Source organism: Lepidochelys kempii, chromosome 18, assembly GCF_965140285.1.
Source record: "Lepidochelys kempii isolate rLepKem1 chromosome 18, rLepKem1.hap1, whole genome shotgun sequence".
Taxonomy (NCBI): Eukaryota; Metazoa; Chordata; order Testudines; family Cheloniidae; genus Lepidochelys; species Lepidochelys kempii.
This window is the reverse complement of record NC_136397.1, coordinates 7,649,636-7,665,765: the sequence shown is the minus strand read 5'-3', so window position 1 is coordinate 7,665,765 and position 16,130 is coordinate 7,649,636. Positions and strand designations below refer to the sequence as shown.

The window sequence follows — 16,130 nt, the reverse complement described above, 5'->3', positions numbered from 1 at the left end:
TGCCCACAGCCCCCTCCCCTTTGAGTCCACAGCCCCAGGAAGTTCTCCTAAGAGACAAAGATGCAGCAAGTTTCCTCCTGCTTTGCAAGGGCAGAATGCAGGGAGAGCCGATGCGGCTACACCCTCCCCCGTCCCGGGACCTGGCCCTTCCCGGGGCTTCGAGCGCGGCTAGTGGCAGAGACCCCTGCAAGAAAGACAGTTCCTCCCCTTCCCAGACCGCTCCCAAGCTGCACGCTCAGCAGAACGCCTTCTTTGGCCTCCATCTGAGCCGACAGACCCAGGCCCTGCCAGACTGGCAGCCTCCCAGCGTTGTTCCTTAACCCAAAGGCATGGCTGGCCTCCAAGCCCGGCAGACATAACACACACAGCCCAGACACGGGGCGCCCCTGGGACCGTGAGCAAAGAGTTCCGCCAGGCAGAGAGGCCCCCTCGCTGCCAAAAGCCAGCCCCACAAGGCACAGCAAGGGTGCACGCCCGCTGCAGGCGGAGGATGGAGCAGACCCCCCTCCAGCCCCCTGGATTTAGCCCCAGTGCCAGCCTGGGGGGCAGGGAGTTACTGGAGGAGTCTCACCTCTCATGCCCTGTCTGTTGCCCAGTGCAGCTCAGCAGATCCAATACCCCGCTGGATCTCTTTCCCAACGCCTCTGGGAGGCCTGCGATGGCACAGAGCCCCATAGCCTGACAGATCAGGGGCAGGCAGCTTTGTCTAGGGGACAGGGTACCGGACTGAGTCTCAGAAAACATGGGTCCCAGCTCTGCCACAAGCCTGCCGGGGGATCTTGGTCAAGTCACTTCCCTTCTCCCACTATGTCCGTCTGGTCTGTTCAGCCTGTAAGTGATTTGGGGACAAGGAGTGTGTGTGAATGTGTGTGTGTGCGAGTGTCCACATGTGTGAGTGTGTCCATGTCTGAGTGTACACAGGTGTGTGTCCGTGTCCATGTCCACGTGTGTGAGTGCCTATGTACATACACACACAACGCACAGTGCAATGGGGCCCTGATCTCCATGGGTGTAAGTAAATCAGAGGTCAGGCAAGCAGATCCCGGTCACATTAGCATGCAAAATGAAGCCACTTCCGAGTGGATCTAGACCTCGATCCACATTCTATCCCACAGAAACCTCGCAGAGATGATGGGGCTGGGGCGCCCCCAAGTCTAAGGCCTGGTCTACGCTCCACAGTTAGGTCGACATGAAGCAGCCTACGTCGACCTAATTATGCCAGTGTCCACACTACAGCTGTGCTCCCGCCCATGTAAGTGCCCTACTGCACCGACATCGTAAATCCACCTCCACAAGAGGCGTAGTTAGGGCGACGCAGTGTCTGTGTAGACTTACATCGGCTATTGGCCCAGCTCCCGGCTCCCCAGCCAGGCTGCTGCCCAGCCTCTGCTCCAAGCCAGGCTGCCAGACTCCCAGCTTGGGCTGCTGCCCGGCCTCCCCAATCCCTACACCCTGCTGCCCCCACCCCCCCAGCTCTTGGCTCCCCGCCGGGAGCACGGCAGTGGACTGGACTCCACGCCTGGATCTCCCACCGGAGGCAAGGAGATCTGCAGTAATGATCTCAGTCCCTGCCAGGAGCTGCAGGCATCGGGCATCCCCACTGCAGTCAGCCCAGGCCGTTCACCACCAGCCAGGGAGATCGAGCTGGGAAAACCAGATCCTTGCCCACCCAGGGTGAACGATGGTGAATCTCTAAGCACCCAATCCAGAGGCGGGTGCATCAAGCTGGTATTCAGTGCCCACTGCAGCCAGAAGAGAGGCCCTAAACACTCATTTTAACCCCCTGGTGCCCCAAATGGCCTTGATCCCCCCACCCCAATTCCGACCAACGAGCGCACACAGGGCTCACTTCAACCCATCTGAAATGCCTTGTTCCCCTGGTGTCCTCATTCACCCTCTCTTTATGTATTTGCCTTCAGGTTCTGCTCCTATCCCTGATCCATTAGAACCTCCCCGGCCAGCAACCTGCCCCCGGCCCTGTGCACCTGGGTGGTTCGCCGGTCGCTGTCTGCCGACTGCAGGCTCCGCTCCAGCGCCGTCACCTTGTCCATCAATGCCTTGCGCTCCCGGTCGTTGCGGCGGAGGGTCTCCTCCTGCAGCAGGAGGGCGGTCTGGGCGCTGCTCAGTTTGCCGTCCGCGCTGCGCCTCCCTGAAGCAGAGAATGCAGGCGCAGAGCCAGTGAGGGGGCATGCGGGCACTTTGCACCAGAAGCCAGCGGCAAATAGGAGGCACAGAGCACTTGGGTTCTAATCCTGGCTTTGACACTGATGCACTGCGAGACCTCGGGGTGAGTTCTTTAAACCCTCCATGACTCAGTTTCCCCATCTGTAAAATGAGGCTAATGCTTGCCTACCCCAGAGGGCGAGGGAGAGAAAATCCATTACCAATGAAGATGTGAAGCACTCACTCTCAGAGCTAAGTTTTACTATGCAGCTTGAATAAACACTTGTCCCTGAAGGGGACATCTTCAGCACCTGAGTGGGGGCTGCCTTTTGGAGTCTCAACGTATAAACCCGGTGACAGCCAACTTCTTCACACAGCACGGGCCACGTTTCACAGCACTGGGCTGGGATCCAGGAGAAGTGAGTTCAGTTCCCAGCTGCATGACGTGGGACAAAGTGGGAATTTTTGGTAATGTTTTTATGAAGCCGACGTGTGCCTCAGTTTCTCCCTATACTTTGCATTGTTACCAAGTGAGGGGGAAGGGCTATGTCTGCTCTCAGGGCGGACTAAGGGTATGTCTATACTTAAACCACTGCCGCTGCACCACTGTATCGCTTCCGTTTTGGGCAGGCCTGCACTGCAGAATTACTTTGGTATGTTGCTCAGGGCAGTGAAAAATCCACACCCTTGAGTGACGTAGTTACTCCGACCCGTGTGCTGGGGCAGGCAGCTGCGGGAGAGCTTCACCGCCTCTCACAGAGGTGGATTAATGAAGCCGACGGAAGAGCTCTCTCCCATGGGCGTAGAGCGTCTTCATTAAAGTGCGACTGGCGCAACTGCACCGATGCAGCCTTTTAAGTGTAGACACTTAGACACTATGTACATGGATGGGAGGGGTTCTCCCTTTGGCACAGGTAATCCACTGCCCTGAGAGACAGTAGCTAGGTTGACGGAAAAATTCTTCTGTCCACCTACCACTGTCTACACCAAGGCTTAGGCTGACAACACACAGTCAACCAGTGGAACTCTTTGCCACAGGATGTTGTGAAGGCCAAGACTCTAACAGGGTTCAAAAAAGAATTAGATAAGTTCATGGAGAATAGATCCATCAATGGCTATTAGCCAGGATGGGCAGGGATAGAGCCCCTAGCCTCTGTTTGCCAAAGGCTAGGAGTGGGCGACAGGGGACAGATCACTTGATGATTCCCTGGGGCACCTGGCACGGGCCACTGGAAGACAGGACACTGGGCTAGAGGGACCCTTGGTCTGACCCAGTATGACCGTTCTTATGTTCTTAGCTATGTCTCTTAGGGGTGTGGACTTTTCACACCCCGAGAGATGTAGCTATGCCAGTCTAAGTTCCCACTTGTAAACCAGCCCTAAGAGACAGACATAGCAGTGTGTTTCACCTCCCTGTCTGGGTGGGATGAATACAGCTGTTAAGGAACTGCCTGAAACTGACCCAGATCAACAATGGGTCCAGAGAGACAATGCAAGCGCCGATGACTCATGGATCAACACTCAGTGGGCTGGACACTCCAGCCAGCAGGGGCCTGCCTGGAGAGTAAAGGACCGAGCCGTGACCGGGAGAGAATAAAGTGTTGACCTCTGGAAGAGGCTGGAGCTCTCGGACCAGGGAAGCGACAAAGTCAGAGAGAGACAGAGCCTGAACATGGAAGCCCACTACAGCTTGGCTGGTGAGCTGCGGCTTGACCAGAATGGATGATGCTTTAACCTTTATCCTCTGTGCTAAGCTAAGGGCTTCCTCTGCTGTGCTCCAGCCGACTAATCCACCCAGGGGATCACTGCAAATACTGGCTGGGGTGCATTCGTCCCCAAAGAATGCACGCATCTCTCTCAGGAGTCTCTCTCAGTCCCACTCGCTGAGCACAGCTCACGGCGTGAAGCAGGAAGGCTGGAGCCCCGTAGCTCAGTCTAGGAAGCGGTGCGGGGCTCTGGCACACTGAAGGGGTTCTTCCAAGAGACAAAAGCTGGGATGTAGCACAGATCCTGCAGATTTGTGACAAGAAGACACACTGTGTCTTGCTCCTCTCATCCCTGGGGGGATAATAATACTGACCGTCTGCCCCCTGCTCTTTGCCTTGGTTATTTAGACTGGAAGCCCTTTGGGGAAGGGGCCGACGCTCACTACCTCTGCACAGCTCCTAGCGCAATGGGGCCCTGATCTCAGTCGAGGCCTCTGGTCGCTACACGTAACAATAAGAAGGATCAAGTGGTTTTGAAGCCCCAGGTAAAAAAGTTTTAGCCTCTCCTTGTGGTTCCCCCTCAACCAGGGAATTAATTTCGATGCTAAAATAATGCTTGAGAATGAATCCATCTATACAGCTGGATTTCAAAATGGCCCCCTTCCCAGTGAACCTCAGAGGAAACGTTTAAGGGGCACAGACCCGGGCAAGGGGAAAAACTTGACACCCACAAAAGGAGAGAGGGCAGGGAATAACCAAGCATCCCCGAAATGCTGAGTTCCCAACACCGCATGTAGGAACAGGGCTCTGGGAGCCTGGGAAGATATCGCTGTCTTCTGAGCTTTCCTAGCTGTGGCAACTTAGAGAAAGGAGGAAAATGGATTGTTCCTTGAGCGGGGAGGGGAGCAGCCCAGCAAGAGGGCAGCCAAATACAGAACATCAGAGCCGAGACACAAAACCCCAAGTGTCTGGAAATCCCCAGTTCAGGATTAAACCTCCAGTTGCAAGTGTTGGCAGGCGGCAGCCATACCAAGCGATGCCCAGGCTCTGCTGGGGGCTAGTGGTTCAAAACGAGGGCTGGTATTTCCTAGTGTTCCTCTCATTCCAAGTGATCCCATAAACTGTATACAGGGATCCTTTCACCCACCGAAATGCAGCCACCTCTGGGGCGTGGGTGGTAACAAGCTGTTTAAAAGAGCACAGAGCAGCGATACACAACTATCTAGTGCTTGATGCAGATGCCACAGGGACAAGATGCAGGTGCATGGGAGAGATGGCACACACAGGCTTGAATGGGAGGGGACTCTGGAAAATCTCACAAGCCCTGGCCTGGAGACTCACTAACTGCCTCCTACGGTCCTGCTCTTGTTCTCTGGGTCTGTCCTTGCATTTCCAACAAGAGAGATGAGCTAGGGCCTGCTGCATGTTGCAATGGACCAAGCCTGCGTGCCTACCAGCTAGGTATAACCTCTGCATGGTAGCCCAGCCCACCGGCATAAGGGCATTAAAGCACCAAGTTTACAAACAAAAGGTACCACTGCAAAAAGTAAAAATCCAGGAGCACCATGGGTAACAGCATGCAAATTACTATGAAGAGACAGTGCAAGTAGGGGCTTAGAAGAGTGGGGACCCTGACCCTGCCACTGGCTGGGGCAAGTCATTTCCCCTCTCTGTGCCTCAGTTTACCCCTCTGGAATACGGGGCTATTAAGACTAACCTAGGGTAAGGGGTCGTGAGGCAAAATGCATCCATCTGCACCCCGAGTGCTTTGAAAGGCCCTAGAGATGGGCCAAGCATTGCCAAGAGCACTCATTATTACGATGGGCACAGGCCCCTCTGCACGCCCCCACCACAGCCCTTACCTTCCTGGCTTTCGGTCACTAGCTTCTGCAGCTGCTGCACTCGGGTTCTGGCACTGTCCCGCTCCGACTCCATCTCAGCCAGCTGGCGGGTCAGGCTGCCCAGCTGGGCCCGCAGGTCATCCTGGATTCGGAGAGGAGGGCGAGACAGGAGGGGGCGATCAGCAGTCGGGAGACCCGCCAGGCTGCTCGCCCTTCGGGCAGAGCAGCGTGGGCAGATGTTGACCCCTTCCTCCCCACACCGGTACCCGCTCGCGCTGCGTCTCCCGCAGCTCCTGCAGGAAGTCCCGGAGGGCGGCCCGCACCACTTCAGGGTCGATATCTGCCACCAGCTGCTCGCTGCGGCCGGGCGAGAGGGCGCGCTCCGGAGACAGAGGGCGCGAGCTGGGGCTGCGCTCGGGGCTGCCCGCCTGTGGGGTGGGGCTGCCGCGCCCGTCCGTGGTGCTGTACGCGTTGTCACCTAGGGGGAGACGGGCACAGGGGAGAGATGGTGGGCCCCGGCTGGGCTCCGGGAATCCAGCACTAAACCCGTCAGGGTTTTCCTAGCCCCTGGCTCTGATCCCACAAGGAGAAGGGGGACACCTACTGGCAGGAAGAGGAGCTGCAGCCCAGCCAGAGAAGAGCCTCTCCTGTACAGCAGGGCCGCAAAGGGCCCTTCACCCCACCCCGAAGGGCTCAAGGCAGCAAACAGGGAGGACCTGAGGGAGAAGCCACTGGACAGGCGTGAAGAGCAGTGCAGGGTCTGGAGTGAATCCCAGCCAGCCATTCAGGCCAATAGTTCTACCCCGCCCTCCTCCAGGCCCTTCCACCTGGGCATCCCCAAGTGCTTTGCAAGCGTCAGTGATTGAGCCTCCCAACCCTGCCAGGACGCCAGGGTCTTACTATCCCCATTGCAAAGATGGGGTACAGGCAAGGGAAGTGACTTGACCAAGGCCCCATGGCAAGCCAGTGGCACGGTCAGGAATAGGACCCAGGAGTCCTGGCTCCATTCCACCAGATGCCACTCCCACACAGCAGGGCACTGAAGACAACCAAGCCCTCAAGGTTTGGGGAGGAGAGAAAGGGGCCTCCTCAGGGCTGCGTCCGAGGGCTCTCCTGACCCGTTACCTTTGGTAGGAGAGAAGAGTCTTTTGGGGGAGCTGCTACGCCCCCTGATGGCTGGGCTGGGGGCCCGGCCTCCCCGGCTGATGCCCAGGGTGCGCCTCAGGGCGGAATGCAGGCTCCCCAGCTTGAACTCCACGTCCCGCTTCAACCCCTCCACTCGAGCCAGCTCAGCCTCCAGGCCGAGGGCGCGGCCCTCGGCGGCGCTCAGCCGGAGGCTCAGCTCCGCCGCCTCAGCCTGCGCGTTCTCCAGCTTGATCTCCAGGTTGCGGGCGTTGTCCAGCAGCTTCTTCTCATTGCCGCGGGCCTCCTCCAGGCTGCCCAGGAGGTCCTTCTCCCTCACCCGGAACTCGCCCTCCTGTTCTGACAGCTTCCGCTGCAGGTTGTGGAGCTGGGGAGGCAAGAGAGAGGGCTGAAAGGCATTCTGGGTAGGGAGAGCCAGCCCAGTGAGAGCACACGGGGTCAAGCGTGGCACAGCCGCCTCCGCGCAAAAGCCACATGTCCTCCTGGCCACATGGCTACTCCAGAAGGACGTGGTCTCCACCACTTTGGGCCACTCTCCTCCATTTTATCATGCCAAGTGGCACAGGCAAAGAAGACCAAGGAGGAAGCATGGTCGGCAAGTTCTGGAGGCAGGAATTACTCAGGAGGTTCTCTGGCCTGGGTTACACCAGGCGTCAGACTACAGCGCTGTAATGGTCCTTTCTGGCCTTAACCTCCATGAGCCTCCTTCAAGTTGCCTGGAGGGACGCATCTGCTCCCCACACCCGGGCCACATGGGCAGTACACAGCATGACCGGTCCCTGGCAGCGGCAACGCGATGAGCCAGAGCTGGGTGGCCGACAGGCACGACCAGGAGAGAATTCCTGGGCGGAGGCAGGAGGAGCATGCAAGACCAAAGGAGCCCCATGCTCACCTCCTTCCTGGCAAACTCCCTGCTGGCTTCGCTCTCCACAATCTTCTGCTTGAGGCCGAAGGATTCCCGCCGGCTCTCCTCCTCCCGCTGCTCATCCAGTGCCACCCGGGCCTGCAGCTCTGCCACCTCCTTGTTCTTCTTGGCGTTCTCACTGTCCAGCATCTTGATCTGGGGGCACCGGAAGGGGGGCAGGGAAGTACATGACTGCCCCGCGGACGGGAGTGGCGCAGCGCAACGGAGAGGCACCAAAGCTGTTCCAGGCCAGCGAGGGGAACTGTAGCTCGCCCCAGGGCCGGAAGGGCGGGATCCTACACACTCACGGCCCCTCCTGAACTACAGATGCTTGGCCCGGTGGCCCAGACTCTGCTATGCCAACTGTGCCCACACCTTCCTGTCCTCCCGACAGAGAGTCGTCAGCGTGGGCTCGGGGGCAGCTGGGCAGAGCCTCCTCTTCCCCGACGCCTCGCGAGCCCCTCACTCAAAGCCCTGCTTCGCCTTCCCCCACGGTCCCTCGGAGCCGTTCAACCTCAGACAACCCTGGGGATCTGGCACCATGGGCCTGCCCAGTCCCAGCCCTCACCAGGAGGACAGAGGAGCATCCACCTCCCATCAGCTCCGGCGAGGAGGGGCCTGCAGGGCACATTTCCTCTGGGGTTTGATTCCCTGCCCGAAGCTCCCAGCCATGGGAGGTCGAGCCCCCAAACGCGGGGGCAGCAGCCCCACAGTCCGGACAGGGGTCACACGCAGGGGGTAACTCGGGCACCGCGTCAGGGAAAACAGGCTCATCCGAGGAGCAGGGCCCTGCCCCCAGGCAGCTTCGCCCGCACAGAGGCCAGGTCCTGAGCACTTGGGGAAGGTGCAGGCCCAGTTTCCTAGTGCGGGGGAGCCTGCTCCTTCCAGCCACCTCCCCCTGTGCCCCCCCCAACCCCGTGCACACACACACTCACACACCTGTCGCCTCAGCTCCTGCAGCTCCCTGCGGGCCTCCAGCCGCGATCGCTCCACCTCCTGCAGGCTGCTCCTCAGGTCGGCAGCTTCCTTGCCCACGGCTGCCCGCGCCTCCTCCAGGGTGGCCAGCTTCTGCTCCTTCTCCTCGTTGGCCCACTTCAGGCTGGGGACCAAGGCAGCGTCAGATCCCAGCAGGACGCAGCGACGTACCCCGCTCCCACCCCCCACGGCGGCTCCCCCCCTCACCTGATGCGGTCGCTCTCAGCTCGCTTGATGGCAGCCCGCAGCTCCTGGTTGGAGCTCTGCAGTGCCTCCTTTTCCTTGGCCTCGTCGCTCAGGCTGCGCCGCAGGTCCAGGATGTCCTTCCTCTGGACCTCATGGCCCTCCTGGCTCTCCCGTACTTTCCGGTGGGCCTCGATCACGTCCCGCCGGATGCTGTCCCGGGCATCCTCCACCATGCGCAGCTGGGTCTTTAGCTCCTCCACCTTCGTGGCAGAAGACGGGTGCGGCCGCCCTCAGATCCCTGCTGCCCCAGCACACATGGGGACCGTGTACTCGGCAGGAGGCGGCCCTGGCATGATCTCCAAGCACCTGCCCCCCCCCCCGGCACCCTCCTCTTCAGGAGTCCCACCTGCCATCTCCAGTGCAACACTGTCAAGCCCTGCTGAAGGAGATCCACCGTGGTTCATGGCTCCACTTCTGTCCCCTGGTGACTCTCTCCTGCCCCCCGCTTCCATCCCCTTCTGGAAGGGGGAGGTTGGCAGTGGGGCCCAGCCCACTATCCCCCTCCCCATGCCCGCACTCACCTCGCGGAGGGTGCATTCCCGCTGCCTGGCCAGCTCCTTGACCTGCTCCTGCAGCCCCCGGGCCTCCCGCTCGCGGGCCGCGACTGTTTCTTCCAACTGCACCCGCAAGCTCTTCAGCTCCGAGGTCAGGGCGTTGATGGTGCTCTGCGAACAAAGAACGGCCCAGCCCTTACTGACCTGCACCGGCTCCCCCCTCGCTGGGGTCACATTTACCAGGTTCACCCAGCCAGCTGCCAATCAGCAGTTGCCCACGACATGCACTGCACAGCCACCAGGTACAGGCAGGGGGCATTCGCCGTGAACAGGAATCAGCTTCTCCTTGGTGCTCCAGGAGGGGAGACGGCATCTGGCTTCCTCCCCCTCCTGCGTCATGGAGCTCAAGGCGAGGCGTGACCCAGCGCAGCAGCCAGTCTCCGCCCAGGGCTAGGCTGGGAAGTGACCTGCAGATCAGAAGCCAGGTGGGAGGGGACACTGGGGAGACAGGAGGGGAGCAAAAGAAGGGGCTGCAGGCCAGGAGCAAGGTGCACAGGCACTGCTGCATGGGGGGTGGCTGCGGGCCAGGAGTTAGGTGCAGTGGCATTGCTGCAATTCAGGTTTGAAATGTCTCAGCAGAGGACCTGAAACTGGCTCTGCAGATACAGATTAAGCATCTATGGAGGTGTGTGGGGCAATAAGAGGCAGTGTGGCCTAGTGGATAGGGCACTGTCCCGGGACTCTGGACTTCAGGAAAGCAGACTTCGACTCCCTCAGGGAACGGATGGCCAGGATCCCCTGGGGGACTAACTTGAAGGGGAAAGGAGTCCAGGAGAGCTGGCTGTATTTCAAGGAATCCCTGTTGAGGTTACAGGGACAAACCATCCCGATGAGTCGAAAGAATAGTAAATATGGCAGGCGACCAGCTTGGCTTAATGGTGAAATCCTAGCGGATCTTAAACATAAAAAAGAAGCTTACAAGAAGTGTAAGGTTGGACATATGACCAGGGAAGAGTATAAAAATATTGCTCGGGCATGTAGGAATGTTATCAGGAGGGCCAAATCGCACCTGGAGCTGCAGCTAGCCAGAGATGTCAAGAGTAACAAGAAGTGTTTCTTCAGGTATGTTGGCAACAAGAAGAAAGCCAAGGAATGTGTGGGCCCCTTACTGAATGAGGGAGGCAACCTAGTGACAGAGGATGTGGAAAAAGCTAATGTACTCAATGCTTTTTTTGCCTCTGTTTTCACTAACAAGGTCAGCTCCCAGACTGCTGCGCTGGGCATCACAAAATGGGGAAGAGATGGCCAGCCCTCTGTGGAGATAGAGGCGGTTAGGGACTATTTAGAAAAGCTGGACGTGCACAAGTCCATGGGGCCGGACGAGTTGCATCCGAGAGTGCTGAAGGAATTGGCGGCTGTGATTGCAGAGCCACTGGCCATTATCTTTGAAAACTCGTGGCGAACCGGGGAAGTCCCGGATGACTGGAAAAAGGCTAATGTAGTGCCAATCTTTAAAAAAGGGAAGAAGGAAGATCCTGGGAACTACAGGCCAGTCAGCCTCACCTCAGTCCCTGGAAAAATCATGGAGCAGGTCCTCAAAGAATCAATCCTGAAGCACTTGCATGAGAGGAAAGTGATCAGGAACAGCCAGCATGGATTCACCAAGGGAAGGTCATGCCTGACTAATCTAATCGCCTTTTATGATGAGATTACTGGTTCTGTGGATGAAGGGAAAGCAGTGGATGTATTGTTTCTTGACTTTAGCAAAGCTTTTGACACGGTCTCCCATAGTATTCTTGTCAGCAAGTTAAGGAAGTATGGGCTGGATGAATGCACTATAAGGTGGGTAGAAAGCTGGCTAAATTGTCGGGCTCAACGGGTAATGATCAATGGCTCCATGTCTAGTTGGCAGCCGGTATCAAGTGGAGTGCCCCAAGGGTCGGTCCTGGGGCCGGTTTTATTCAATATCTTCATAAATGATCTGGAGGATGGTGTGGATTGCACTCTCAGCAAATTTGCGGATGATACTAAACTGGGAGGAGTGGTAGATACGCTGGAGGGGAGGGATAAGATACAGAAGGACCTAGACCAATTGGAAGATTGGGCCAAAAGGAATCTGATGAGGTTCAATAAGGATAAGTGCAGGGTCCTGCACTTAGGACGGAAGAACCCAATGCACAGCTACAGACTAGGGACCGAATGGCTAGGCAGCAGTTCTGCGGAAAAGGACCTAGGGGTGACAGTGGACGAGAAGCTGGATATGAGTCAGCAGTGTGCCCTTGTTGCCAAGAAGGCCAATGGCATTTTGGGATCTTTAAGTAGGGGCATAGCGAGCAGATCGAGGGACGTGATCGTTCCCCTCTATTCGACATTGGTGAGGCCTCATCTGGAGTACTGTGTCCAGTTTTGGGCCCCACACTTCAAGAAGGATGTGGATAAATTGGAGAGAGTCCAGCGAAGGGCAACAAAAATGATTAGGGGACTGGAACACATGAGTTATGAGGAGAGGCTGAGGGAGCTGGGATTGTTTAGCCTGCAGAAGAGAAGAATGAGGGGGGATTTGATAGCTGCTTTCAACTACCTGAAAGGGGGTTCCAAAGAGGATGGCTCTAGACTGTTCTCAATGGTAGCAGATGACAGAACGAGGAGTAATGGTCTCAAGTTGCAGTGGGGGAGGTTTAGATTGGATATTAGGAAAAACTTTTTCACTAAGAGGGTGGTGAAACACTGGAATGCGTTACCTAGGGAGGTGGTAGAATCTCCTTCCTTAGAGGTTTTTAAGGTCAGGCTTGACAAAGCCCTGGCTGGGATGATTTAACTGGGAATTGGTCCTGCTTTGAGCAGGGGGTTGGACTAGATGACCTTCTGGGGTCCCTTCCAACCCTGATATTCTATGATTCTATGACTCAGGAGACCTGGGTTCTATTCTCAGCTCTACCACTGGCCTGCCCGGTGACCTTGGGCAAGTCACCTCTCTCTGTGCCTCAGTTTCCCCAGGTGTAAAATGGAGCTAATGCTGGTTTGTAAAGTGCTTGGAGATCAACTGATGGAAAGCGCTACCTAGGAGCGAGCTGGTGGTGGTATTTGCTTCCCGAGTTCTGCTTCGGTTCGGCGGCAGCAATCAGCACCCCCCCTCCACAAACACTGCGGTGAATGTGCTCACCACCAGCAGCGACCGTCTCATGTGCGTGTGTCCATCTCCCACCCTCCTGATGCCCGCATAGCACCCACACCAACCCGATCCTGCTCCTGCCGGCTGATGGCCTCTCGCTTCTGCCGCTCCATCTCCAAGGTCACGCCGGCGAGGCTGTGCTGGGCGCAGGCCAGCTTCTCCGACAGGAGGGTCTTCTCCGACTCCTTGAGGGACAGGGCCTGTGTGGCCGGGAGAGATCCCAGCGAGGGAGAGAAATTCAGAGGGCGTGCGACAGGGGTGAGATCCAGGGGGTGAACTCCGGGGGGCAGGGATGGCGATAAAGGAGCAGAGGGGCTGGAGCTCCGGGATTCTGGGGTGTGGGTGGGAGCCGCAGCGGCTGTTCTGCCAGCTGGGAGCCGGCACATGCTGGGGCTGGTGTGGGGCCGGGCAGGCCCTGCTCTCTGCCCCGTTCCACCTCACGCCGTCTGCTGCTGCTGCTCAGAGTGCTGAGCGCCTGCCAGGACCGGCCCCAGCTCTCGGCTGGAGTTAATGGGAGCCTCCCCCAGGCCGGGGCTGGCAGCAGTGCCAATCCCCCGCGCACCCTCCCCTACCTGCTGCTTCTCATTCTCCGCCTGCAGGAGGCTCTCGTCCCGCTCCTGCTGCAGCGCGGTGATCTCCTCGCTCAGCTCCTCCTTCTCCGCCTCGCAGCGGGCCAGCAGCTCCTCCCGCTCGTGGCTCAGCCGGTGCAGCAGCTCCTCCCGCTCCGACTCCAACTCCAGGCGCACCGTCTCCTGCACGGACCAAGCAGCAGACGCCAGAGCTCTAGGTGAAGGCTCCAAAGCTACGGCTCGGGCACGAGCCCCTCCCCGTTACCGGAGGGGATAGCAGAGCTGCACATGGGCTAAAGGTTCACAGGGCCCGCTGGTGGCGGGAGTCCAGGGAGGTGCACGTGAGCCCTAATACTGACGCAGCTGATGGAGAGTTCCAGGGCTGGAGGCCTTTGCTTTCAGAGCTGTGGGTCCCAAGGAAAGTAACCAGCAAACCAAATTGCCCAAACCCATGCTAACTCCTCCATAGGCCTGGCAGGCTCCGTGGCCCTTTCCCCACCAGGGTTGCCAACTTTCTAATTCCAGAAAACCGAACACCCTTGGCCCGCCCCTGCCCCAAGGCCCCGCCTCCCACTCACTCCATCCCCCCTCCCTCCGTCGCTTGCTCTCCCCCACTCTCTGTCACATGCTCATTTTCACTGCACGACCCAGTCAGGCGTATTTCTTGTTTTGACCGACGTGTTATGCTAAGTTCAGTTGTTACTTGTTACAGGACACTACAACTGGCAGCAAAATAGTCAAAAAGGGTCATTTTTTAAAAAAAATGAAATTTCACAAAAAAGATTTTCTGATTCTTTCCCTCCCCTCTTCCCATTTGTCGTAACCAGCTCCATGGTTTTTGTTCACTAAAGTTATTGTAATTTTGTGTGTGGAATTAGGACACACATTATCACAGCTGCTCTGGGTCCATTAAAGGCCCACTCCTGAAGCCCAAATACAAATCCAGAGAGCACAACCGCAGAAATGCCCCTGTCCAGAAACCTATGTAAATAAATCTGTAGAAACTGACTCCCACACCCACATGCAGAACCACACGTGTACTCATGTGTACATGTCTAGCACGCACTAACACATGTACTTCCACATTATTTATTATTACAATTGTTGTTTAGTGCCTAGAGACCCCATCTAAGATCAGGGCTCCAGGGTGGTCGGTGCTGGACATACACATAAAAAGAGAGAGTCTGCAACAAAGCGTTTATAATGTCGCAAGACAAAGGTGGGGAGATGTGTGTGATACATCGGCTCTTCTGCAATGCCTAGTCTACAACATTCACTCTTTAAGAAAGAATACGTTTCTTTTAGAGTTCCCTTCCCTCTTAAAAACTTGTTACGAAATGAATACCCACACATTTTAGGCCATACACTCTTTTTGTGGGCAAGCCAGTAAAAGGAATAAAAGTCAAAGAGTTAGGCTGAAAATTGTATTCACACAGGTATACACACAGGCGACAATACATGCACCTCCCTACACAATGACACACAGTCTCTTACGCACATACAATGCACGCACACACTTGCCTACACAGAGTCACTTTTTCATACACTTTTCCAGGGGCTGCCTAAGTCACCCAGCTGGGAAGGGAGGAGGGTGGGCTGGAGGGGAAAAGATGGGGTGGGAACGGGGTGGAGGAGAGAGGATGGCGAGAGAAAGAGGCCAAGGACAAGAGCAGGGTGGGGGTGAGAGGGGGCAGTGAAGGAGAGAGGTAGGAGTGGGGGGGATGTGGGGGGATGGGGATGCAGGGGGAATCATAGAATCATAGAATATCAGGGTTGGAAGGGACCCCTGAAGGTCATCTAGTCCAACCCCCTGCTCGAAGCAGGACCAGTTCCCAGTTAAATCATCCCAGCCAGGGCTTTGTCAAGCCTGACCTTAAAAACCTCTAAGGAAGGAGATTCTACCACCTCCCTAGGTAACGCATTCCAGTGTTTCACCACCCTCTTAGTGAAAAAGTTTTTCCTAATATCCAATCTAAACCTCTCCCACTGCAACTTGAGACCATTACTCCTCGTTCTGTCCTCTGCTACCATTGAGAACAGTCTAGAGCCATCCTCTTTGGAACCCCCTTTCAGGTAGTTGAAGGCAGCTATCAAATCCCCCCTCATTCTTCTCTTCTGCAGGCTAAACAATCCCAGCTCCCTCAGCCTCTCCTCATAAGTCATGTGTTCTAGACCCCTAATCATTTTTGTTGCCCTTCGCTGGACTCTCTCCAATTTATCCACATCCTTCTTGTAGTGTGGGGCCCCAAACTGGACACAGTACTCCAGATGAGGCCTCACCAATGTCGAATAGAGGGGAACGATCACGTCCCTCGATCTGCTCGCTATGCCCCTACTTATACATCCCAAAATGCCATTGGCCTTCTTGGCAACAAGGGCACACTGCTGACTCATATCCAGCTTCTCGTCCACTGTCACCCCTAGGTCCTTTTCCGCAGAACTGCTGCCTAGCCATTCGGTCCCTAGTCTGTAACGGTGCATTGGATTCTTCCATCCTAAGTGCAGGACTCTGCACTTGTCCTTGTTGATCCTCATCAGATTTCTTTTGGCCCAATCCTACAATTTGTCTAGGTCCTTCTGTATCCTATCCCTCCCCTCCAGCGTATCTACTACTCCTCCCAGTTTAGTATCATCCGCAAATTTGCTGAGAGTGCAATCCACACCATCCTCCAGATCATTTATGAAGATATTGAACAAAACCGGCCCCAGGACCGACCCTTGGGGCACTCCACTTGATACCGGCTGCCAACTAGACATGGAGCCATTGATCACTACCCGTTGAGCCCGACAATCTAGCCAGCTTTCTACCCACCTTATAGTGCATTCATCCAGCCCATACTTCCTTAACTTGCTGACAAGAATACTGTGGGAGACTGTGTCAAAAGCTTTGCTAAAGTCAAGAAACAATACATCCACT

At 56.6% G+C, this 16,130-nt stretch overlaps 1 protein-coding gene across 8 annotated transcripts in view; it reads right to left on the bottom strand.

Annotated features, from left to right (window-relative positions):
• Positions 1–16,130, bottom strand: part of CROCC (ciliary rootlet coiled-coil, rootletin) — a 78,664-nt gene that overhangs the window by 14,160 nt on the left and 48,374 nt on the right. For 7 of the 8 annotated variants that reach the window (XM_073316696.2, XM_073316699.2, XM_073316691.2 and 4 more), the window contains 10 exons: positions 13,217–13,396; positions 12,710–12,844; positions 9,500–9,643; positions 8,940–9,178; positions 8,697–8,856; positions 7,746–7,913; positions 6,836–7,220; positions 5,977–6,188; positions 5,732–5,852; positions 1,986–2,149 (listed from right to left, as the gene is read on the bottom strand). In XM_073316696.2, the coding sequence (XP_073172797.1) occupies positions 1,986–2,149; positions 5,732–5,852; positions 5,977–6,188; positions 6,836–7,220; positions 7,746–7,913; positions 8,697–8,856; positions 8,940–9,178; positions 9,500–9,643; positions 12,710–12,844; positions 13,217–13,396 (1,908 nt within the window). Of the gene's footprint in view, positions 1–575; positions 830–1,985; positions 2,150–5,731; positions 5,853–5,976; positions 6,189–6,835; positions 7,221–7,745; positions 7,914–8,696; positions 8,857–8,939; positions 9,179–9,499; positions 9,644–12,709; positions 12,845–13,216; positions 13,397–16,130 lie in introns of those variants that run through there. The other variant, XM_073316700.1, reaches the window with a different exon arrangement.